Raw genomic sequence first — 23,655 nt, 5'->3', positions numbered from 1 at the left:
CAGCATTTAAAAAATTCTGACCCTATGGTATCCTATGATCGGAAATCTATATCATGCAGGGAAAGAAGTCTATATCATGTAGTTAAGGTGTTGCCGAAATTGGATAATGGCTCACCCTTTAGCTATATGATGAGGAACAGAAGTGGATAGTGCAACTTGATGGTTTTTTGAGTAACTTTGGAATGCAACAAATTCTAATCATGTCCACGAGTGGGATAGTTTATGAAGATAATTTAAGTATCATGAAAATTCATGTCCCGATCCCTTCTAGTATCCTTTTTCAAACGTGTCATAAATTGATGGATATCGCTCCACATGCCACCATTCCACTCTTATATGTTATGTCTATACTTTTGCTTGTGGTTGCAGTTCATGGATTCAGCTGTCAATCTTATGAACAAATCGTTTATACGAGAGCTTGGATAACTGTGAAATGTGCTATGCTTGTGGTGCGAGAATAATTAGTAATATGGCGTGTTTGGATCCTGGAAGCAGACATTCAAGGAAGTCCCTTCAACTCTCCTCCTTGTACGGTTCCATTTTTCCTAGACATTATGTACTGTAACTGTCCGGACTTTGTACATGGGAGATTTCTATAAAATTTTATGAGATTATGAAAATCTTTGCTCTACTTTTATATGTCTTCTGGTTTTTGCTCTCAACCTTTCGAGTGAGACTTCTTGGTAGGGATATGATTGTGGTTCCAGTCGCTCCTCAAATAATTTCTTTTATCTAAAAAAATGGGTTTTAATTAAAAAATCTAAGAGTGAATACTGTTTTGGCGCTCTGTTGCCTGGTGATGAAAATTTTAAATAAATTATATCATAATCGATCACGATTTTTTGGTGCGAATAAACTCACATTTAGTGCTATATTTTCTTTACGACACTCACTGATACACACACGCGTATCACATACAGAAATGTATCTGCGTACGTGTATGTATACACCAGCACATGCGCATGTAACACACCTCAAATCTTGAAATGACTAAGATAGATCTTCATTCATATATATACAAGTAAAAAGGAAGTACTGCAAACTTGTGTTCTCCATGGGAAAGTTAAGCATACTGAGATAAACTTGGAAATTAATAACCAACAAAGTAACAAAGTAACAAAGAAACAATTCGATAATTCACATCAACCGGTCTTGTCTCCATCTTCCTTGGAATATATCAATGCCACCAAATTTGTTTGTCATCTAACAATCTCTGTTATTCTCGATGAGCAAGAAATATGGCTTCCTCTGGTCTGCCTTGTATTATACGAGTTGCAATTCATACATTTGTTCGCCAGAATGTGATAGTTCACCTCAGACGTTTCTCCACAGTCGTTGCAAAGGATCCAGACCTGAATCATCAAGAATTATTCATAGGTGAGTAATCACGTCTCCCACACAAAACAAGTCATAGGTGAGATAGGCAACGGCTAAAGATGTTTCTCACCATTTTGTTTTGATAAATTTCAGGCATAGGAGTAGCAGCAACCTGAAAATTGAGGCATGCCACGAGAGATGATCAGAGTACAGTGATTAAATTACGAGTGTTAAACATAAATAGCTGTATCATTCGTGTATATACCTCTTGATCAAGTTTTTCCCAAACACGGGTCATATCACAATAAGACTTCGAGCAGACCGGGCAAGAATACCTGCATATGTATACTGTTAGCATAATAGCGCTGAAAAATGGGAGGCGGCCAAAAAGTACGATTAAAATCTTACTGAAAATGGCGTTCCATTTCCTTGATGCAGTCAAGATGTATAGTGTGACCACACGGCAACACAGTGACGTCTCTTGTCGTGTCAAAAAGATACTGCAGTTGTGGATATTGGAAGTTAATGAAAAAGCGGTTCTGTTAGAAATATAAATTTCTTAGTACATATGAATCTGCATGTATTTACCTCGAAGCACACGGGGCAATTGTGATGCATTGCTCTCTCCACACAAACATGTGAATCTCTCAATGAGTTTGAATAGCAACATTCTGAAAACGAGAGAACATGCTTTCAACTCGTCTATATTACATCCAATGATTTAGTGAGCTAAATCCGAAAATTTAAGTAAACTTACCACATTTGTCGCAATGGAAGAAGTTTTCTTCACCGCCAGTTCTGTTTTAACCAAAAAAAGAAATATTACATAATGAAACAAAGTTGCAAGAAGGAAACGATAAAAGGCACAAGGAGGATAATATTTTCACCTGCAAATTCCACATTTATCACAGTGAAATTGTTTCTTGGAAACCTACAAAAATAGGTAGTGTGGTTAAAATGAATAACCAACAATAAATATTTCATTGTTCAAAAAATCATGACCAAAGAAGCGCTTACATCATCGTCAAAGAATTTGCATTTTCGGCAATAGTAGTTCCCCATAACGACACCACAATTAATACACGTTTTTTGAACCTAAAAGGTAACAAAAAAAATAATCAATAATTGAGCAAACTGATCCAAGTATGTATGCTTAAGCAATATGACAAGAATTACACCCCTACGAGTTTAGGGTCTGAGACTTACTTGTTGTTCTGTGTGGCACAGAGAGCAGACAACCTGAATACACATATTTATCGAGTCAAGTTAATCAAATCACAAATATACATACCATTCGAGAAAATTCATCTGTGTACGTACACATCAAAACACTACAAAGTTGAGAGCGATCCCAATCAAACAAGAATCAGACCAAGAAAATAACCGTGTCGCTCTGCTACAACATAAGCAAAAAGGGAAAAACAAGCTAAAATGAGTATCCATGGCTCATGCGCAAGAAGCTGCGGCATTCTTGTGAATCGGTGACGATTGCCATATGCTTATTCGCGCATCGAATCATTTTTGGACATGTAATCCAGCTGAAAAATTGACAGAAATGAATAAAATTTCTTTTCTTCAATTCCTCTTTCTACTCTAGATGACCAAAACGCAAAAACATTTCAATTCCTCAAATATTCAACATAGATGCTCTTAATGCCTCATAGTATTCAAAACACATCCAAGAAAACATTAATTATACGAACAAGAAAAAGGAAAACAAAAACTAACCCTCTCTATATCATGCCGCGGGATATCATGTCGTTCGAGTGGATCAACGTCTATCGAATTCTGTTTACCGAGAATACAAAATTTTAAGCTGTATTGAAAACAATAATAGCACTTAAATTTATTATGAATAAAAAGATTTGTAAACAGAAAATGGACCTTTGCATCATTGTGGCAGTGCCTGCAAGCAAATATCTCATTACAACAGGGTGCTACAATCTTACACTTCCTCTGGTAATGAGAGCACCTGAAATTCAGTCAAATATTTTCCCAAATGAATATTTATCTTCTATACAGAAATTCATCTTACGAAAATGTGTATAACCGAAACATTATTTGAAAAAAACTAAGATAAGAGGCTAGAATATTTAAAAGTAAGGAGACCGAGATACAAACCCATATTCAACAAAACCCATCTTCATCATGTACTCATCATTTGCAGGAGAATGAGAAACCATCTGATTCTTCAAACCACAGTCCATTCCGAATCCTTGTATGCTCACAGAATTTGTCCTGAAAATCGCAGATAAACTAATAAAAATCACCAGTCTTCGCACAAAGCAGCCAAAACAAGAAAATAACACATCCACAATAATAAAGTAGAAAAAAAAAGGAGATTTGAAAAAAAAAAAGTTCACAAATCAGACCCTTAGTGGAGTTGCGATCATAGATTTGCTAAAATCCTGATGGGGAACACAAGAACCCTTCAATGATACAGCAACAAAGAAAAGATTTTTATAACACTAATTGCAAGATTATAAAAATATTATCACGAGGGCCCCTTAAATTTCTCCATCTTTTCCGTTGAGCGTTACATTTATAATCCCACTTAGCCATTAATAAATACAAATTTAATTAAAAACCGCAATGACAAGGACTCACTAGGCAACACGCCAGCAATTGCCAGGCGCCATCTTCAATTATATACTTACCAACGCAACAGCAAAATTAAATAAAGCAGAAATATTGGAGGCGGTGAAGGAAATGCATACCAAAACAGAGGGACGACGTCGTATTTACGGGAATCGCGAGACGTTATTACAGTTGGGAAATTGGATGTTTCACGGATGATGATAAACTCCACTGTTAGCGTAGTCGTATTTATATGCGGAAGAAGAAGCGCGTACGCTTTTTCTGTGGGCCCTGTACATTTAAAAATCTTGAATTTAAAAATATGTATTTATTACCTTTTTTTGATTTCCGAAGAAAAAACATTTACGTTGCTCCATCTTTTCCCACCATCCACGCGTACTTTAGTAGACACGTAAATTTTTCCTATCGAAACTTCGTAGTCTAATGTCATTTTTTATGACTATTTTTTATAATTAATTTAATTTATATTAAATAAAAATACGTAAAAATTTGTGTGAGACGGTCTCATGGATCGTATTTTGTGAGACGGATATCTTATTTGGGTCATCTATGAAAAAATATTATTTTTTAATGTAAGAGTACTACTTCTTATTGTGAATATCGGTAAGATTGAACCGTCTCACAGATAAAGATTCGCGAGATCGTCTCACAAAAGATCTACTCAATAATATGAACAGATTAATATGAAATTATTATATATTTTAATTTGAATTAATTATATTTAAATAAGAGTCATATTACCTGCAATTCTGAAATAATGAATTTAAGAAAAAAAATAGACCATGATACCAAGTATTTTAGCTTTATTATGTCCGTAATTAATAAAAAGAAGATATTTTATCTCCCATTGTCGGATATTTTAGAATTTAGAGCTTGTTATAAAATATCACACGTCAATTTTTTTTCCATTTAAGACAGAGTTGTTGTATTTGTCATTTAAATAAAAAAAATCATTATATTTATACAGAAGCGTCTTCATCATTTTAATATTATTAATTATAATTATAGCTATCGTTGTAATTATGATTTAATTATGATTTTTTTTTACAGCTAAAATAATAATTGTTAGTTTGAGAGAAATATGAAAAATTGATGAGATATACTTAGAATTACTATATTTCAAATTCGAATCTCACATAGTTTCTGAATTTAAATAATGTATAGTATTTATATATAATCGAAAAATTGTCGCGATATATGTAAAAGAAAAAGATGCTGGTATTGTTAGCAGCAAGGTGGCGCTCTTGGCATATAGGGAAGATTTGGTGATAAGGAATTGGGTACTGTCCGTTTGACATCTTATGTGACGCATCCTAGGCCCAACCCTGTCTCATTAATGCTACTACAACGCAACCTTACTTGTTTTGAAAGGGACACCCACTATTTTTATATATTCCTTTGAATCATTGATCGCTCACTTTAGGTGTCTCTCATCTCCGACACGACAGGAATGTGAGAGGAAGTAAATCATGGTTAGGGGATGGAGTTTGGGTTCGGGTTTTGGGTACCCGAAACTAAATTATATCCGAAACCGATACTTTTTTCGATATAATTTTTTTTCTATATGATATATACGAGTGCATCAACGCGGTGAATTTTTAAAAAACTAAGGATATTTTATGATTATAATTTACGTAGATATGTGTAAGCCGTCGGGTTTGCTCGAAGAATCTAAGAATGAGTGTGGAGGTAGGAGATAAGGACCAAAAGTATAGGTATCAGCTTCATCTAACAGCTGGGTTGGAGGACAGCTCCCTCGTGTTTATCGCAATCTGCGTATTTGTCCATTTGAGACGATTATTTTGACCCAAAAAGAAAAAAGAAAAAGAAACTTTTTAAAATGGCACATAAGATAACAAGACCTGTTCCCCTATTTTCCAGCTTTGATTTCAGATCACTACACTGTTGCTTTCGTTCGTTCGCTGGTTTTCTTTATCCATCCGCTCTCCTTCTTTATTTCACTTTTTTTTTTTTTATCAAGGTATCAAAATGTGAGGACATACATAATCCTAAACATTCGTGATCATTTTACGATTATTTTTTATGATTAATATGATTTCTGTCATATTTTAATGGTTTTCTGAATTTTTATTAATCAAAGAAATTTAAAAATATTTTGAATGAAAAAGACGAGTGTAGTCTATCGTTTGAGTTGGACCAATGTAAAATCGGTTGCTTTTGCGAAGATCCCTTTATTTAGAAGCACGTAACCTAATGAAAGCTTAAGCAGGATTCAATTCCTACGGTCAAATACGTGTAAAGTGTTAAATCCATGATATCCAGATACTGTCTTTGAATCTGTTAAGTTTTCAAGATTTGGACTTTTTGTTTAATTGTAATTAAATTAATTGTGGTGATCATTATAAACTTTTAAACAAATTGCATCTTAAATCATCCAATAATTGATATTATCAAACATTCGATCTTGCTATGAGTTTTCTTTTTAGCTAGGGGAAGTTTGCTACACGTGCGTCTTTAACCAAATAAATCGTCTCAAACTTAAAACTTCTGTATATAAAGTCCCACTATCCGTAATATTTTTCTGTCCAATTCAAATGGCCCATCGAACTAAATTCATTTCTCGTTTTTCAAAATATGATCAATTTTGGCTTAAATGTATTTGAATTAATCCATCTAAATCTTCATCTTTATTCTTTTATCTTCCGATAATATTTGTTTTTAAATAAAAATCGATATCAATAAGTTTGCTTTTAGAACATCTTCGAGAAGAAAATTACGCAAAAAAAATAATGTAATTTTTTATTCCAAAAAATCTAAACAAATTTTGATTCATATAAATTCTTTTAATCAAATTTTCAAATCAATTAAAATTTTACGTCGTTATCTATTTTGCTAAAGTTATATCGGACTCATATGTTTTGAAAAACTAGACAAATATAATATCACCTTGAAAGATTTTTTTTTTAATACAAATTTTAGAAGTATTTATTTTATTTTGACTTACCTAAAAATGGTACCAAACAAACAAATTTGATTGACTGTATGCACTTATAAATATTTTATCACGCTATATAATTTCTTTTTTTAACCTTTTATTTCTTTTCCGTCCGATAAATTTGTTTCCTTTTTTAAAAAAAAATAAAAAAAATTCCTATGTTATCTATGTATAAGAAAAGATAAGGATAAAACTAAATACAGTGATTTTGATACATTTGGACCAAGATGATTACTGATGAATTTATATACCAAAATTTTATTAGGTAAAATATTCGGAGGATCAAAGAGATGTACACACTCTTGTGGAGGAAGAGTACTACTTAATATCAAAACAAGAGGAACAGGAGAGTCGGGTGAACGTGCAAAGGTAGGATTAAAGATTCCAAGTTTGAATTTTACAAAAGTTTTTTTTTTTTTTTTTGCTTGAGCTTGTATGCAGTCTCTTTCATTTTTTACCTGGTTTGTGTAGTTTGCAGATACTCCACATATTCGATATTTACTCAGTACACATTTAATTTTCAGTGTAACATATTTCTATTTGTTTGAGATTTGATCATTTATATTATCAAAGTTTTAGTTTTTTTAACCTATGTTTTTTTGCACTTATGGTCTTTTTTCCGACGTGGTGCTGATAAAGCGCAAACATGATACTAATCATCCACGGACATGGAACTCATGTGTAGAGTGTCACATTACATTTTCGATGAAAAATGACTAAAATCCAAAAATTGAAAGATTTATGACTGAAACTTGATTTTAAAAATGTAAAGAATAGACAAATATAAAGGATGAAAAAACGATTTTTTTTTATTGAAGTTGTGCTAGGATGAAGAATTTGGATTTGTGAGAGGATTTCTAGGATTTCAAATTACTAAGTTGGAGATTGGATTTGAAATTGAAACTAAAAAATATATTTGGCAAGATAAGAGATTCATTTTTGAGCTAAATTCATACAATGAATTTGAAACGTAGATTTGAAAACAAATCATTTAAGAGTGGGTCTCATGTGAGACCGTCTCATGGATCTTAATATGTGAGACGGGTCAACCCTACCCATATTCACAATAAAAAGTAATACTCTTAGCATAAAAAATAATATTTTTTCATGGATGACCCAAATAAGAGATCCGTCTCACGAATACGACCTATGAAACCGTTTCACACAAGTTTTTACCATCATTAAAATGCAACTTTAATATATATTTTTATGGACTAAACTGGACATACTAGATTTGTTTTTATGCGTCACTATGCTTATAAATATTGCAAGATAACTGATGAGAAAGTCATCTTATTTGCAAAATAATCAAGTCCAGGCGAGAAAACCAAAAGAACAAAAAGGCCAGAGAAAAAGTCGACTGGTTAACATGCACAGATAATATACATGCTGGCAATGGATACATGACAGCTACATATAATTCAAGTGTAAATTCTCACATAATACATTCCAAGAATCTCTCTTACTCAATTGATTATTACAAATATGTGTTTTGTGATGAGCAAAAATTCGAAAATTCTTTTTTCCTGAAAGGGTAAAAACTTCAAATTTTGAAGCAAAAAAAATAAAAAAATTCATTTCATGAAATCGATATGCTTTTACTTGTTTCATGTGGATCTATCTGGGAAGTTTCAAGCTATCCGTAGAAAACTACAATCTCAACCGTGCATCTGAGAGTAATATTTAATAATACATGACAGATTCACGTAAAATCAATGAACCTCACATGTATTGATAAATATTTACTATTATATTGGACTAATATCCTAAAAGTAACATCTCATTTCCCGATCCATCGTAGGCTATAGTGTCGTCTGCATTTTCTTAATTATTGTACTTAATTAATCATGACCCGTCTTTATATGGAATGTCAAATGAAATTTTCTAGTTCACAAGAAACACAATGTAACTTGTCAGTTGAGCAGCTAACTTTTGGTATCATAGTCATATATATAATTATTAAAACAGATTATGATATCAAAAGTTAGTTGTTTTTAGTGCCTCAAGCTTAATAATATAGTATAAATTTAATGAACGATTCTGAACAAGAAAAATAAAAAAAGAAACATGGATGGATCAATTATCTAACATTTTTCGCTTAAGAATCAAAGCGAAATTAAAGAGAGACATCACAGGTTGGACTTTTTTTAAACTCTGCCCCTAGAAAACAAAAACAAATCGATAATACTTGGTGACAGATATCATCGGTATGATTCAGCAATTTAGGACAACGTCGTATCGATGTGTACTTTTACCAACTCTTAATAATTGGCTGAAATATAATTAAGTTGCTAATTATTCCAAAAATTTACCTATTTAATTAATATTTGACCGGCGAGATTTTTGGGTCTTGAAGTCATTCATTTTACAAATTTGGGGCCAATGCAGAGTACCCGAGCAGACAGTTTGTGCATCAACTCCACAGGGAAATTCTTTATTAGTTAACTATTGGAGAGTTCAAAATAAAGTCAAATCGGCCCAAATGTAGTGATACCTCGTCAATAAAACTTTAAAACAGTTCAAGAAATTTAAAATTGCTAGAGTAGTAAAAATAGTGTGTTTGAGATGTTGTACGATTTAAAAAATCTGAGTCGTATTATTACAATCAGTTATAACTTTTTCTTAAACGATAAGCGACGGTTGTACCAATATTATAAAAAAATTGACTATATATTTTTTTTAAGGGCACATGCTTTATGTATCTGTATCACTTAGTTACTTACAAGTTATAACAACCAACGTGAGTATTAATAATAAAGCGAACTTCAAAGCACCGATTAATTGAGATAGGTACGAATTCGATATATATTGTATTATTTACAAGGACAAGATATGAATAAAGTAATTAAAATAATATAAGAAAATTATATTATATTTATTAGAATAAAGAGGGAGTGAGGTGGTGAAGCGGGATTTCTGTATTGTTGCCAGGCTTGCTTGCACCCTAATCCTCCACAAAGAATCGTTGCCAAAACAAAAGGTAATAAGTTTGCTTCAAAGCCAACCGATTCCCACTTCTTTCCTTGGTTGTCAGTCATAAAAATTCTCTATTTCTTTTATTTATTATAATTTCTATTCGCTGAAAAGTTTTAGGATCACAAAGTTCGAGTCTAACTTTACCCACCTCCTATATTTTCAAAATTTACAGATATGAAGTAATTTGATTCTTATTTCAAAAACGATGTTATGATATAATGTTATATATCCCGAGACATTACTTAATTTTTTTTGTGTTAAATTAAGACTATGTTTTGGAATAAAAAATTTGATTTAACTCACATGTAATCTTTGGATAAATTGAATTATTTAATCTTAGTCTCATGTTAAGTTGCATAAATAGTACTTGATGCTGCATATTTCTATATATAATAACATTGTCACGTAAATTTTCCGTAAAAGTGCTTATATTTTATCCAGTAACATATGAAAATTAATTATCTCAACATAAGTTATTCAATCCAACCCTTGATCAAGTCATTCCCTTGTCTTCTATAAATACAATCTCTATCACACTTTTGAATAGTCCCATGCATGACAAAGTTCCCTTCATCTTATTTTTTTTAATTAAAAATAGGAAAAAAGGGAAGCTAAAAAAAGTAAACAAGGGAACGACACGAAAAGGATGATGCAAATTCAAGAACAAACGGCAATGGCGGCCAAGGATTACAATGATACCATGAAAGGAAAACGTGGCAAGAAACCAAGATCGGATTCGCCTCTTGCCTTAACCATGACCACAAGCTCATCTAGTAACGCCAACATCGGAGGCGGCGGCGGAGGTTTTAGCACCGGCAGCAGCGATATAAGTGACCTTACTGGCAGTGCTGATCATCACTACATGACGTTAACTTCCGGTGAGTTCAAGCAAGGGATGGAAGAAGAAGAAGAAGAAGAAGAAGAAGAAGAAGAAGAAGACATGGTGAATTGTTTGATTCTCTTGGCCAAAGGCCGCCGCCAGGTGTCATCGCCGCGGTTTCCCGCCGCCGGGAACGAGGCGGGGGCTGCAGAGTTTTACCGCCGCAAGACTTGTAACAAGAGTTTTTCTTCATTCCAAGCATTAGGTGGCCACCGAGCCAGCCACAAGAAGCCCATTATCAAGACATTACCAAAAACTGCAGAGGACAAGAACCCATTAGCGGAAAACAAGGAAAAACGTGTTGATCGCACAATTCTTTCGCTCAAAATTAGGAGCAGAAGCCTAGCCTTAGGCGGCGGCCCGTTAAACAGGTGTAGGGTTCATGAGTGTTCAATATGTGGAGCTGAATTCGCCTCCGGCCAGGCCTTGGGTGGCCACATGCGGCGGCACAGGCCACTTCCGCCATTGGAAAACAGCAGCCGCAGCGAGCCCCAAGAAGAAAAGAAGCCCGGAAAAATGTTGGCATTAGACCTCAATCTTCCGGCCCCGGAAGAACTAGTCTTCTCCGCCACCCCCCTAATTAATTGCCATTACTAGCTAGTTATCATCCATCAATTCGTTTCTGTATTATTGTTTTTTAATTAATCTTGCAAATGAAATTGTGAATCAATTATTTGTAAAAAAAATTATCATTGTTCTATACATCATAAAGATTATCGATCATCAATTGAAATAGATTCTTTTGCATATAAAAAATTAATTAATTCCTGATCAACAATTGATTATAAGTATGGCTTTCCATTGAATTGTCGCATGACAGCATGCGATGACTGGATTGAATATCTATTTAGGATCGGTTTAACACAAATTATTGCTATTTTTCTCTAACAACACAAACTTTTATTAGATTAAATAATTATGTTTTCACATGTGTAATAAATTTGGACATCTGTTTTAGTCTGTCAACTATTGGATTAGGAGCGATTTCGGCGCAAATGATTATAATAGAAACCGAATATAATCCATCTATTATTTTACTTTTAAGCATGATATCGAACTTAGCTCAAAACATAAAAAACAAACTATCCAAAATTAATTTTCAGATCGTGATATTACTTTGCTCAAACGTTTTGAAAAAGTACTGATTTCAATATATATATTGTAAATTAAGTTGGGTTGACAAAATTCGGGTATGGCTGTGTAATAATTGTTTTTTCTTATATGCCACAAAAATGTGTTTTTAAAGGTTTCGGCCACGATTATTAGTTACATGTGTACGTCAGTTGGCTCAAATTCAATGGGACAAAATTAAACACACTCCATGTTTCATGGCTTCTACGAAATATGATTAGATACAATGTCACGCATATACATTTAATGTCACATTTTGTGTCACTCGATCAAGGTTTTGGTATTAATTGATGGAGGGGTGCACATGCTTCTTGCTGTTTGTGCATGAATTTCAGTTACATCGTATATTAATGCTGTCACGCTCTTTCATGATTGCCGCACAAACAATTCTTGGTTATCCTCCCATCCAAGAGTTGTGGCTCAAATTCGATTTTAACTAACATAGCAACAATTTCTTTTGCTTAATTTTAGTGTATATATGTTACTAAAAGAACGAGATAAAACATGAATACTGGGTATAACTAGAACATCGATTGTTTTGAATATGTGTTACAAGTGTTAAGAAATAATATATTGAAACCGTCACACATATTACATTGTAAAATATACGACTTTAAGAGTGTGACTGTGAGGGAAACAAGTTTGTTGGAATTTATGAGTTTAAGAGTTTGACAAATAATCCGTAAGAGAAATAAAAAACCATACTGAACTAACACAACTGAGAGGTCGTAAGTGAAAGAAAACTTATCGGATTTTAGTATAAATAAATTAATGTTCTTATTATAAGTATAAATTAGTCGTAGAACTGATGATTCGAAGTTCGCTAAACATATTGAAGATCAAAATTGAAAACTTCGCAAAACTGAACTGAAATGACCTAACTCAACTGAAATGTTCAAACTAAGAAGACATCAGTTAAAACTGATATAGTCCAGTTGAATTGATCAGTCGATCAGTTTGACTCTTGATCAGTTAGCCACGTCATCAGCTACAATTTGAATATCATCAGACAAACTGACAATATGTACCAAAGCAGAACAGATGAAGCAGAGCAAGTCTGATTCATCGTAACACTGTTAGAAAATTGATCTACATAGACTAGAAGACGATTCAACGGATGTATTCAATACGACCGTTTGAATAGAAGACTATTTTATAACTGATGAGTTCAGTTAAAGAAAGGTTACGAAACGAAATAATAACCGAACAACATCCACAAACAACTATTAGCTATCTGCGATTTATTTTGTTCTTTGACGAATTTATATATATTTTCTTTTGATAAACTTTTAGTATAGCTGATAGAACCTAACTTGTTGCCTAGGTTGCAGCAATTATGTTCTTGTTTTGGTTGTTGGTAACTGTAAGAGTTCTGTTTACTCGTGTAATTGTGGTTTGGTCCTGGTATATCCCACAAAAGTCTCTTGAAAAATACTGTAGCAATTGTTGATAATTGAGAACGGTCAACTACAGAGTGCTCTTCTGATATCAACGACCAGATTCATTGTTGGAAACATTTAGTTTGTTGTAGCTATATTCATTGAGTAAATTGCTGAAATGCTTCTACTAATAAGATTCATAAGATCATAAATACCAATTTTCGAAGAAAAAATATTCATAGATTCTTCTACTAATATAGCTTGTTGTAGCTATATTCATTGAGTAAATTGCTGAAATGCTGAGGCGCAGATCAATAATTGGATGGATGAAGATTTTATTAAACGGAGTCACGGCCTTTTGTAATGTCAAGATATTGAAACTTTACATTAATACGACTTAAGTTCCAACGAAAGATTTAAAAATACACTTGTTTACTACATATTCGAATTAATGAAGTTTTCTGAATCCCAAATACCGCACTCCTAAGTCCTATGTTTTGTAAGTCAACAGAACAAGACATGTGAAGTATTTCTCGGTTGTATCATAGAAATATAAACTATTTTGCCACCTGAGTTTCCTCTTGCAGCCGATCTAATTCCTTCTCCCACTTGAATCCAAACATTTGGCGGCCAAACGGAACAATGAGGTTGTATCGAAACACCTACAAGATACCAAACATACGGTCTAAGCAATAAAGCACGGACAAGGATGGAGTAATAATTGATGTTGGTTCCAGGTCCGAGAAACAAGTTGCCACAATTTTTTTATTGGATTAATCGTCACATGATCCTGCAGTACGTTACTAAGCTAAAAATGAATAGCATACCATGTTGTTCAAGTCGCGCAGTTGAAGTTTCAAAGACTCTGACAACTCAACCCATTTGGAATCATCATGTCCACCTTTAAACATCCAAGATTTCTTGAGGGCCAATCGCCAAGCAGCAATTTTACTCCGTATATCTTTGTTAAGTTCAACCCATTCTGGTGCACATCCGTTCTTATTGAGTATCCTGTACAAGGTGTCTTCAGCAGGATCCACATGAGGATTACTGGTGAGGTCCAAGGGCTTTCCTTTACCAGGCAAGTTTTCAAATTGACCTTCTTCCATTGCATGCCACACTCGTCGCTCGACGACATTGATAATCTCAGTTTCTGATCTGCTAAATGACAAAGATGATCATTACCAGCATTTATGGTCAATTTTCAATTGAACAAATTGCAAGACGGGAAATTAGTTATAGTCAAATTTAGATCGAGCTTCAGTAGTCACAGCTGCTGCAAGTACTCAGGCCCCCGCTACTTCGCAAATAATCAGAATTTCGTAGACGAAATGATTACTAGATAAATATTAAAACCTGAGTCTGGACAGCAAAAAGCCGTTGCAGAATGGGTACCTCATCAAACAAAACCAATTATTGTAACAAGGAGCTACAAGTATCAGCATTGAGACATCAGACCAAATTTAGCTCATTGATGAGAAAAAGCAAAGTCTTTATGAGCTTTTGACATTACAAATACATTATTTTAAACTATTATACACTACATTTTGATAGGGATCTAGCTTACAATCGAGACTCTATGACAAGTGAAATCGATGTCATAACCAAGCCAAAAAAGTTTATCATGAATATGGTCCATTCTCTGTATAGGCATTACATTTTGATAGGGATCTAGCTTACAATCAAAACTCTATGAAAAGTGCAATAAATGTGATAACCAAGCCAACTAAGTTTATCCTGAATATGGTCCATTACATGCCAACATCAAAGATCGCCTTTCTACATGAAAGTAGCGAAGAGTGCATACGGCATATCAAAACTAAATAGAAATATTACTCTTGTTCACATGATAAACGCAGCCGTTAACTTAATATTAATTATAAGGAGAACATTTTTCTATCTACATGTCCTAAACATGAGTCCAGATCAAATCTAATCCCAGAAAGTTATCGGAATATCCAAGTCATTGGCTAGAGATATATGGAATTGAATATATTTCGAGACATGCAGTTGAGGCACTTAAATCAGAAATATCAACTCAAAAATAAACGCGATAAGGTAGCTTTAGAGCCAAATTCAATGTTAGGCTCCATAGTGTATGCATCAGTATCATTGGTCACAATATAACCAAACTCTGGTCAGTATACAAATTTAATTCACATAATTTCTTGGAATATCCCCAGCAATCAGCAAACCCTCGACGCAAAATTTAAAAAGTGAACTCAAAATCGAGAAAATAGTTAAAGATAATTTATTGATATTGACCTGACACCGTTGCGTTGTCCACGAAGCTCAGGTGGCAGCTTTCGGTCATTGACGGAGTCAATAACGGCGGAGAGACGATCGCCGTTAATTTTCTTGCTCCGATTAGCCAAAGACGTTGAAGGTGAGGATGAAGAGGCGGCACATCCATGTCCCTGTGAGCTATGGCTGATGGAGGCCGTTGATCTGCGAACAACGGCGATGATCGAGAGATGACTGAGAATCGTTCTCCTTCCCACGAGACTAACCGCCATGGCCGCGGGAAGGAAAATCGGAGAGGTGGGAATAATTGGACATGCTCCTTTTACAGATTAACAGGCCCAATACAAATGCTGATTCAGCCCAGCCAAGCTTCGATATGGACCATATCTTTGATCTGCCGATTTTATTTTTTTTTTTAGCAAAAGATATTAGATTAAAAGTACGAAATTTAAATCGAGGTATATTTACATTTGAAATTAGTTAGATACGTAGACATGTAAATTTCTGGGTGGGCCAGGCTGAGCCATGACCCGACATACCTAGCTTATTTTGACAACTTTATAATTAATATATATTTGTATGATCACATACTTCTTATAAGCTATTTTTTTTTTAAAATACATACTTCTTATAAGCTTATTATTAATTAAAGAGGTGAGTTTGATTTATATTTCATATGTTTTTAAAATAAAATAATTTCGACTTCTATTTTACGAGCAAATGATCAATAAATCATCATCTAAATAGTTAAATGTATGTTTAGTCTCTGTCAAACTGAATTTTTTTATTAACAAATTTTGGTATTAATGATACATTTTTTTCAGATAAATATTCGGTACAAAATATTAAAAATTTAGTATTGATATATGATATTTGAGTATTAAATGTTTCAGATCTGACACTAATATCGGATTTTATAATGTTTCAGATATAACACTAATATCGGATTTTAGAGTACACAAACATGAATAACAAATTTTGGTATTAATGAGACATGTTTTTTTGGGATGAGAGGAATAAACAAATTGAGTTGGTTTACAAGCTTTTCAGTTGATTCGAAAAATATTTAATTCGTATTTAAAATTATTAAATTTGAGTCAAACTCGAATATGTTCGAATTTTTTTAAACTAAAATCGAGCCAAAACTATTTTCAGCTTTAATATCTTTTTTAATATACTATAATTATATATTAAATAAATATATTGTGGGGACCCGGACGCTAATCAAGTTCTTAATCATCATTGGGACTAATTAATCAATTATAAAACAGGATCTAATTTTTTTTTAAAATGCGGAACGTAGTGAAATCAAACTAATATACATATCAGTATAAAATACAATACAAGTCCTGTACTGCATGCATCCAAAATAAACTAAGGTTCAACATCTAAATATCAAGTGTCAAAACCCTATATACATCCAAGTCCGAAGTCTCCACTCTATCACGATCTCTCCTCATCTCCTGGACCCTGATCATGTCCCACCTGTTGTCATGTACACATACAGACAAGACAACAGCCGGATAACTCCGGTGAGAATAAATCCCAGTATAAATCAACGAAACATGCAATCATATAAACAAATATAAAGCATGTAATCAGGTAACAGTAATATGTATCAAAATCTGAAACATAATTACAATTCTACAATTCAGACTAGACTCAATCCTAGTCTAGGGATCTCGGTTTCCAAATGTGGTGTTCATATATCGAATTCCGTAATAGAAGGAACTTTGTTCCTATTACTCGATATAACCAAATATGGTGTTCCTATATCGAATTCCGTAATAGAAGAATTCCAATCCTATTACTCGATATAACCAACATCCGGTGTCCTGACCTATCCGTCATGGACTGTAGCTCTATTGCTAATATCATTATCTTGAGACATCGTGCAATGTTCCCGTGGCGATTCCACCACTATCAGGAACTTCTGACACAAGATTACTCATCTGATACCTGCTATCTATAATTCAAGAAAACAAGTACATCACTCAAATCAATGCAAATATCAATGCAATAAAGTAAAGTATGTGATTTAGGGAAACTCAAGTCTAATCCGACTCAAGTCGATCTCCCAATACCACATTGACTTATACCTTTCTTTCGTCGGTTTCTGGCTCAGTCGAAGTCCTGAATCCACAGTCTGTCTGACAATGACAATATCAATAATCTCATGTCAATATACCTTTCAAATCAATAACAATCTGATCAATCTTGATTTAATTCAAAATCAACGGCATAACGGTACAATTTTAATATCCCCGTCAATACAATATCCTCAGATCACAGTTACAATCCATAACCCATATCCAATACAATCCGTAATCCAATCACAATTCAAATCTGTCTGGTATAAATCAATATACCCTAAAAATTCATAACAATTCCATAATCAGTCTGTTTCTTAATCTGACTTCGATTCTATGATGTCTAATATGTCAAGAACAACATATATGAGTTCCATTCAATTCTGACAATATCATAATTCCAAAACATGTCAAAACGTAGTAAAACTTACGTCCAGTTGTAGCCTACGTAGATAGGAACTCAATACCGAAGTCGGATTCAAAATCAGACGGACGGATTTCTCGCAGAAGGCGTAAGGATTTTCAGCAAATTCCCTCAGACCTTTTCTCGATTTCTGCTGAATTTTCGAAGGAATCCTACTATATATATATATCATTGCATGCATGTCATGAGGTGTCACAATTTTCGCAAAACACGTCGCACCGCGGGTGCGGTAGCTGCAAGACCGCGGGTGCGCTCATGCTTCGGCAGCACTTCCATTTTCTGAAATTCGACGACCGCGGGTGCGGTCTTGTTCTCACCGCGGGTGCGGTCTCAGTTTTTCAAAAATTGCTACCCTACTGGACAGGCACCGCGGGTGCGGTGTCTTCCTGAGCGCGGGTGCGGTGTTGCTTCGGCAACACATTCTGAAATTCAAAATAAATGGCCCCAGATTATCTTAAATCATGTCTCAGTTGGCCCTTTCGTAATCACGTTAAATTATAAGTCAATAATCTTTGATTAACAGTGATTAATCCTCGGGCATTACATATATTTAACATTTATTTTTTAATAACTTACGAATATATACAAAGATTTTGAACCAAAGTCAAATCGAGCCTTGATTCGTCCAAATTCGAACTAAAATATTAAATTTTCGAATTTCACATCGAACTCGAATACGTCAAAATTGAATCATAAAATTTTTCTTCAAATTCTGCCTCAAATCAATAAACATGTTTTTATTCAAAGTCCTTAGCTCTTGTGCATAAATTGATTACAAAGAATCGTCGGGTTTCAAACTGTTCTCCAGCCAGAGGTGTAATATGAGTGGCCTTATAAATCGTGAAGACCTTGAAAATCTAAATGGTTTATTGGCATGAAATGTGATTTAGTGTATGAATAATCATGAGATCATGGTTTAAGGGACATGAGTTCATTGACCAGTGGCTTACTGAATGAACAATTATGAGATCATATCATGTAGTGAGGTGTCTTACCAATCATATAAATAGTATCCACATGCTTCAGAAAATTTTGCTCATCATTTTAAAAGTTTGAATCCGATCTCACCATTCAGAATACACCTATACGTGTTTTGAGCAACATATCCCAATTTCAGATCGATACAACGGTTCAATTAGTTGCAAAATTTTTTTCAAGATGACTTATTTTTTATATCAAACTCTAAATTGTTCATTTCAAGATTTTCAAAACAATTTATTAGGTAAGTTTTTGGAATACTTTTATTGCACTTGCATTTCATAACTATATTATTTGTTATATGTAAAATGATATGTTTGTTCTTCATAAGTATGTCAATGCTTGTACAAAAAAGTATGTATGTTTTGAAATTCGATTGATATATATTATTCCATCAATTTGTTAAATGATAAACATGTTTGAGGAAATTTTTTTTGAAGACAATGTTATGATTCATATTTGATATGGTCAAGAAATTTCGATGTGTATCTTGATAATCTTATTTTACATAACTAACTTAGATAACAAGAATATTTATGGAGCTGGTGAAACATCGATTCAAACAAGATGATGTGATTTATGAAATAGACATGTTTGAATATTTGATTACTACGAAATTTATTATTTTGTGTGATTATGAAACTAACTGCCGTGTCGACTACTATGTTTTCGTGGCGTGACATACACCACCGCGGCCATGCAGCCGCCGCCCTCTCCTCTCACAACCGTCAGCATAGACACTTGATTCATCCGTTGAATCTCAATTTATCTATTCCCTCGCACACTCAAATGCCCCTCTTTCCCTCTCATATGGAATCCGAGCTCTTCTCGGACCCTTCACCTTCAGTCCCCAAGAAACCATCATATCCAAAATCCTCGTGAAATCCCTCAACCGCTTTCAGAATATGACCGTTCATCCGTCCAGTACTCTGATGTTCAGCTCAGTAAAGCGGTCCACACTTCAATTCTCAAAATTGTAGAAAACACCCGCACGTTTAATACTCTTATTACATCTTATCTCGAATTGGGTCACGTAGATTATGCCCAAAAAGTTTTCAATTCTCTTTCAACCCCAGACATTGTGTTGTAGTCGTGAGAGCGAAGCGTGGACCTCTTCTTTGAGATGAGAAGCTCGGGTATTGAACCTAATGAATACACCTTTGTTGCCTTGTTGACTGCTTGCGTGCGTTTATTCGATTTAGAGTTCGGTTCTCAAGTTCACTTCTTTTTTATAAAATTGGGTTACACGGATTCCAACTATGTAGTGAATTCACTATTGGCATTGTATTGTTAATGTGGTTTTTTAGAGTTTATGATCAATTTGTTTGATGAAATGTTTCATAAAGATATCGCTTCTTGGAATACTCTCATGTCCTGTTTGGATAAGGAAGGTTTGTACGATAAAGCATTTGAATTGTTTCGTAATATGTTGAGACTTAGTAGAGTGCTAGGTGTTTTGCGATTGGGGAAGGCAGAGAAACTGATGCAAACGCATATGATTGTGTATGAAACCAATTTGAGTGTTAATAATGCACTTCTTGAGTTCTATTCCAACTGTGGATGTGCGAAAGATGTGGAGACTTTGTATGAGAGAATGCAGGTGAAAAATATTTTTACTTATAGTGAAATAATGCTTACATGGGATTTGGGCTTGTTGACTTAGCCGTGGAGGTGTTTCGTGGGATGCCTGAAACATATTGTGTTTCCTCAATCCTCTTTTAGCCTGATTACGTCAAAACGGTTTGGGTTTCCAGGATTTAGCATTGTTCTGCAGAATGGCGAAGGGGGGCTTGAAGTTCACTGACTTTACCTTGACGAGCGTTTTAAATGCCTGTGGGTTGATGATGGATACGAGAAACAGCGAACAGATTCACGGGTTTATTTTAAAGTTTGGTCTCGGGTCAAATCACTGTATTGGAATGGCATTATTTGATATGTGCACTAGGTGTGGTAGAATGCCTGATGCTGAAAAGATATTCCGTTCATTTATGCTGACATAAATGATATGTGCATATTCTCGCAATGCGGGGCCAGATAAAGCAGTTTCTGTATTCTGCCGGTGGCATAATGAAGGACATGGTGTATTGGATGAAGTTGCCTTAGCCTCAATTCTTGGCATAAGTGGAGAGTTAGCGTTCCTGAAACTCGGCGAACAATATCATTTCTTAGGGTTTAAAATATGGTTTTTCGATTGATATAGGTATGGGGAACGCCTTAATTAGCATGTACTCTAAATGTGGTTACATGGAACTAGCTATGGATGTCTTCTATCGTGTGTCTGAACATGACATAGATTCATGAAACAGTTTGCTGTATTGTCATATCCTTAATCCGCAGGGAGAAAAAAGCCTTGAACGTGTGGGAGAAGATGAAGAAATCCAGAATATTACCTGATACCATCACCTTTAGTTTAGTTATTTCAGCTTATTGACACGCCGGCTCAAATTTGGTTGAGAGTTGCTGCGACCTTTTCCTTTCAATGAAATCCACTTATCAAGTCGAACCTGATTCAGCTTGTTTCATTAGTGTTTTAGGTTACTGGGTTTTCTTAAAGAAGCAGAGAAGTAATCAACAACATGGCGATAGCTGTAGAACACACGCAATCACCTGGGAAACGAGCTACCAAGAAAATATTCAACATAGAGCCCCAAGATCCCATAACTTACATTCTAAAATCAAATCTTTACTCCGCATCAGGGAGATGGCCGCAGTTGCTGATCAACTCATCAGGGAAGAGATGAGAGATCGAGGATTGCGAAATTCCCTGGCCGAAGCTGGATAATACATCAGAACAAGATCCACTCGTTCTTCGCGAGGGACCGATCTCATTCTCAGTCGAAAGAATTTACAGTGGGCTCGAAATATTGTACTCGGAATGTTCGAAAGCCGGTTATACAGCTGATACGAGCTTTGTTATGATCATGAAGTAGAGGAGCATCAAAAGATGAATATTTTGTTATACCACAGTGCAAAACTGCATCTGGTTTTCACCGTTTTTCAATGGTTGAATGTTCCTGCAAAGATTACTTGTGAAGAACGATCCAATATCAAGTCCACAACATTTTTATTTTACACGTATATTGTTATTTAGCAGAAGCTAATTTTGTGAATATCGTAGTGACTTCTTTTCACAGAAACTTGGAAGTTAAAATTGTCTTATTCGATATATCCATCCATTTTCAGTGGGATCGCTAAGCCAGAAATCTGAATCTGTCATAACAAATTTTATGTGTGAAAAGAAAAATAAACTATATCCAATCACGATGTCAAAATCAACTTCTAGCAACTCGATGCTTAAAAAAATTATGAACGAACCAAGACGATCAACTGGGGAAGCATCTAAACGAATATGTTTTTAGATAGAAATTGTAGTGTAGTTATTAAAAATGGTCAAAATCAATTCCTAAAATTAAAATGGAACATTATTGCTGAAAACAAGAAAAATGAAATCATAATGCAAAGTAGAAAAACATCACACGTTGTTGTTTAAGATTAATAAGAAACCTTAAAAAGAGTGGCGCAAGCCATGCATTATGTCTCAACTCTCCATCCCTCCATCTTTCTAACTGATCAATCTCGCCATGTATCATGTCTCCGCAGTATGGTCAGACTCACCAGAATGGTTACTTCACATGCATGCAGGAAGAAATTCATAATGCTTTTTGTACGTAAATAAATAAAGAATATTTAAATTTCAAATTATTTCATTTTCTCTCCTTCGACTATGCCAAACGTTTACTCGTCTATATATTATTAACTTTTCTTCGTTTTGTCTTCCCAGTTATACCAAATCACTCACTGAACTCTTATACATATATATACACACACACACACACATATATATATATATAGCTCAAAGGGATAAAAATGGAATAAACAAGTTTTGTAGAATTTTAAGTTTGATCTCTTAAAATATTAAAGTACACACTCATCAGTATCGTGAATAAATCTTTTTAGGCAAAAATTTATGTGAGACGGTCTCACGGATCGAATTTGTGAGACGTATCTCTTATTTGGGTCATCCATGAAAAAGTATAATTTTTTATACTTAGAGTATTATTTTTTATTGTGAATATGGATAGGGTTGACCGGTCTCATATATTAGTATTCGTGAGACGGTCTCACACGAGACTCACTCATTTTTTTATTGTCGCAATCTTACGATTTGGGCCACGTAATAGTATACATGTACCTTTTCTTTTTCTGTTATTTTCATTTTTTGAGGCTTTGACGAGATTAAAATTCAGTGGAAGAGTACGAAAAATAAAAGCATGAATTTCGTGAAGAAACAAAAACAAAACAATTCTTTTAATTTCATTCAACGATATATATATATATATATATATATATATATATATATATATATATATATATATATATGAGCAATGATACCCTGCACACATCTTCCCTGCACACCTGTGGGCGTCTGCCTACGTGGCACGCCCACAACCACACAAAATTTTTTGTTTTGTTTTTTTAAAAAAAGGCTGATCAATCATGCACCGCCACGTAGGCGGTGCTCATGATACCCTGCACACCTGGTGTGCAGGGTAACAAATTCCATATATATATATATATATATATATATATATATATATATATATATTGAGACGTGTGGGAAAAATTAATCAGAATTTAATGGTTCAAAATAGACTAAAGGTATCATTAATAGTGTTTAAGCA

At 34.1% G+C, this 23,655-nt stretch overlaps 3 protein-coding genes and 1 pseudogene across 5 annotated transcripts; 2 read left to right on the top strand and 2 right to left on the bottom strand.

The window, feature by feature from the left end:
• Positions 1 to 977: 977 nt before the first annotated feature.
• LOC140825562 (E3 ubiquitin-protein ligase RZFP34-like) lies at positions 978 to 4,177 on the bottom strand. 3 transcript variants are annotated; one of them, XM_073187409.1, is made up of 14 exons: positions 4,035 to 4,114; positions 3,690 to 3,725; positions 3,439 to 3,555; positions 3,202 to 3,289; positions 3,046 to 3,105; positions 2,524 to 2,556; positions 2,335 to 2,412; positions 2,205 to 2,248; positions 2,075 to 2,115; positions 1,906 to 1,988; positions 1,726 to 1,817; positions 1,583 to 1,652; positions 1,448 to 1,489; positions 978 to 1,352 (listed from the first exon to the last, which is right to left on the bottom strand). In XM_073187409.1, the coding sequence occupies exons 3-14, from the start codon at positions 3,522 to 3,524 to the stop codon at positions 1,200 to 1,202; spliced, it is 870 nt and encodes a 289-aa protein (XP_073043510.1). In that variant the 5' UTR covers positions 3,525 to 3,555; positions 3,690 to 3,725; positions 4,035 to 4,114; the 3' UTR covers positions 978 to 1,199. The 3 variants fall into 3 exon arrangements, with proteins under 3 accessions (XP_073043510.1, XP_073043509.1, XP_073043508.1); XM_073187408.1 differs by lacking the exon at positions 3,690 to 3,725 and having other exon boundaries at positions 4,035 to 4,177; XM_073187407.1 differs by lacking the exon at positions 4,035 to 4,114 and having other exon boundaries at positions 3,690 to 4,014.
• A 5,549-nt stretch (positions 4,178 to 9,726) lies between these two features.
• LOC140828051 (zinc finger protein ZAT5-like) lies at positions 9,727 to 11,456 on the top strand. Its single transcript, XM_073191019.1, has 2 exons — positions 9,727 to 9,851; positions 10,446 to 11,456. The coding sequence occupies exon 2, from the start codon at positions 10,494 to 10,496 to the stop codon at positions 11,322 to 11,324; it is 831 nt and encodes a 276-aa protein (XP_073047120.1). The 5' UTR covers positions 9,727 to 9,851; positions 10,446 to 10,493; the 3' UTR covers positions 11,325 to 11,456.
• Positions 11,457 to 13,552: 2,096 nt separating this feature from the next.
• Positions 13,553 to 15,791, bottom strand: LOC140825548 (uncharacterized). The gene is made up of 3 exons (XM_073187391.1): positions 15,503 to 15,791; positions 14,065 to 14,395; positions 13,553 to 13,899 (listed from the first exon to the last, which is right to left on the bottom strand). The coding sequence occupies exons 1-3, from the start codon at positions 15,751 to 15,753 to the stop codon at positions 13,795 to 13,797; spliced, it is 687 nt and encodes a 228-aa protein (XP_073043492.1). The 5' UTR covers positions 15,754 to 15,791; the 3' UTR covers positions 13,553 to 13,794.
• A 3,939-nt stretch (positions 15,792 to 19,730) lies between these two features.
• Positions 19,731 to 22,119, top strand: LOC140828664 (pentatricopeptide repeat-containing protein At5g03800-like; annotated as a pseudogene).
• Positions 22,120 to 23,655: the final 1,536 nt, after the last annotated feature.

The sequence above is a fragment of the Primulina eburnea genome, chromosome 3 (assembly GCF_022965805.1).
Source record: "Primulina eburnea isolate SZY01 chromosome 3, ASM2296580v1, whole genome shotgun sequence".
In the NCBI taxonomy this organism is placed as follows: Eukaryota; Viridiplantae; Streptophyta; class Magnoliopsida; order Lamiales; family Gesneriaceae; genus Primulina; species Primulina eburnea.
This window is presented reverse-complemented; position numbering and strand designations above follow the sequence as displayed.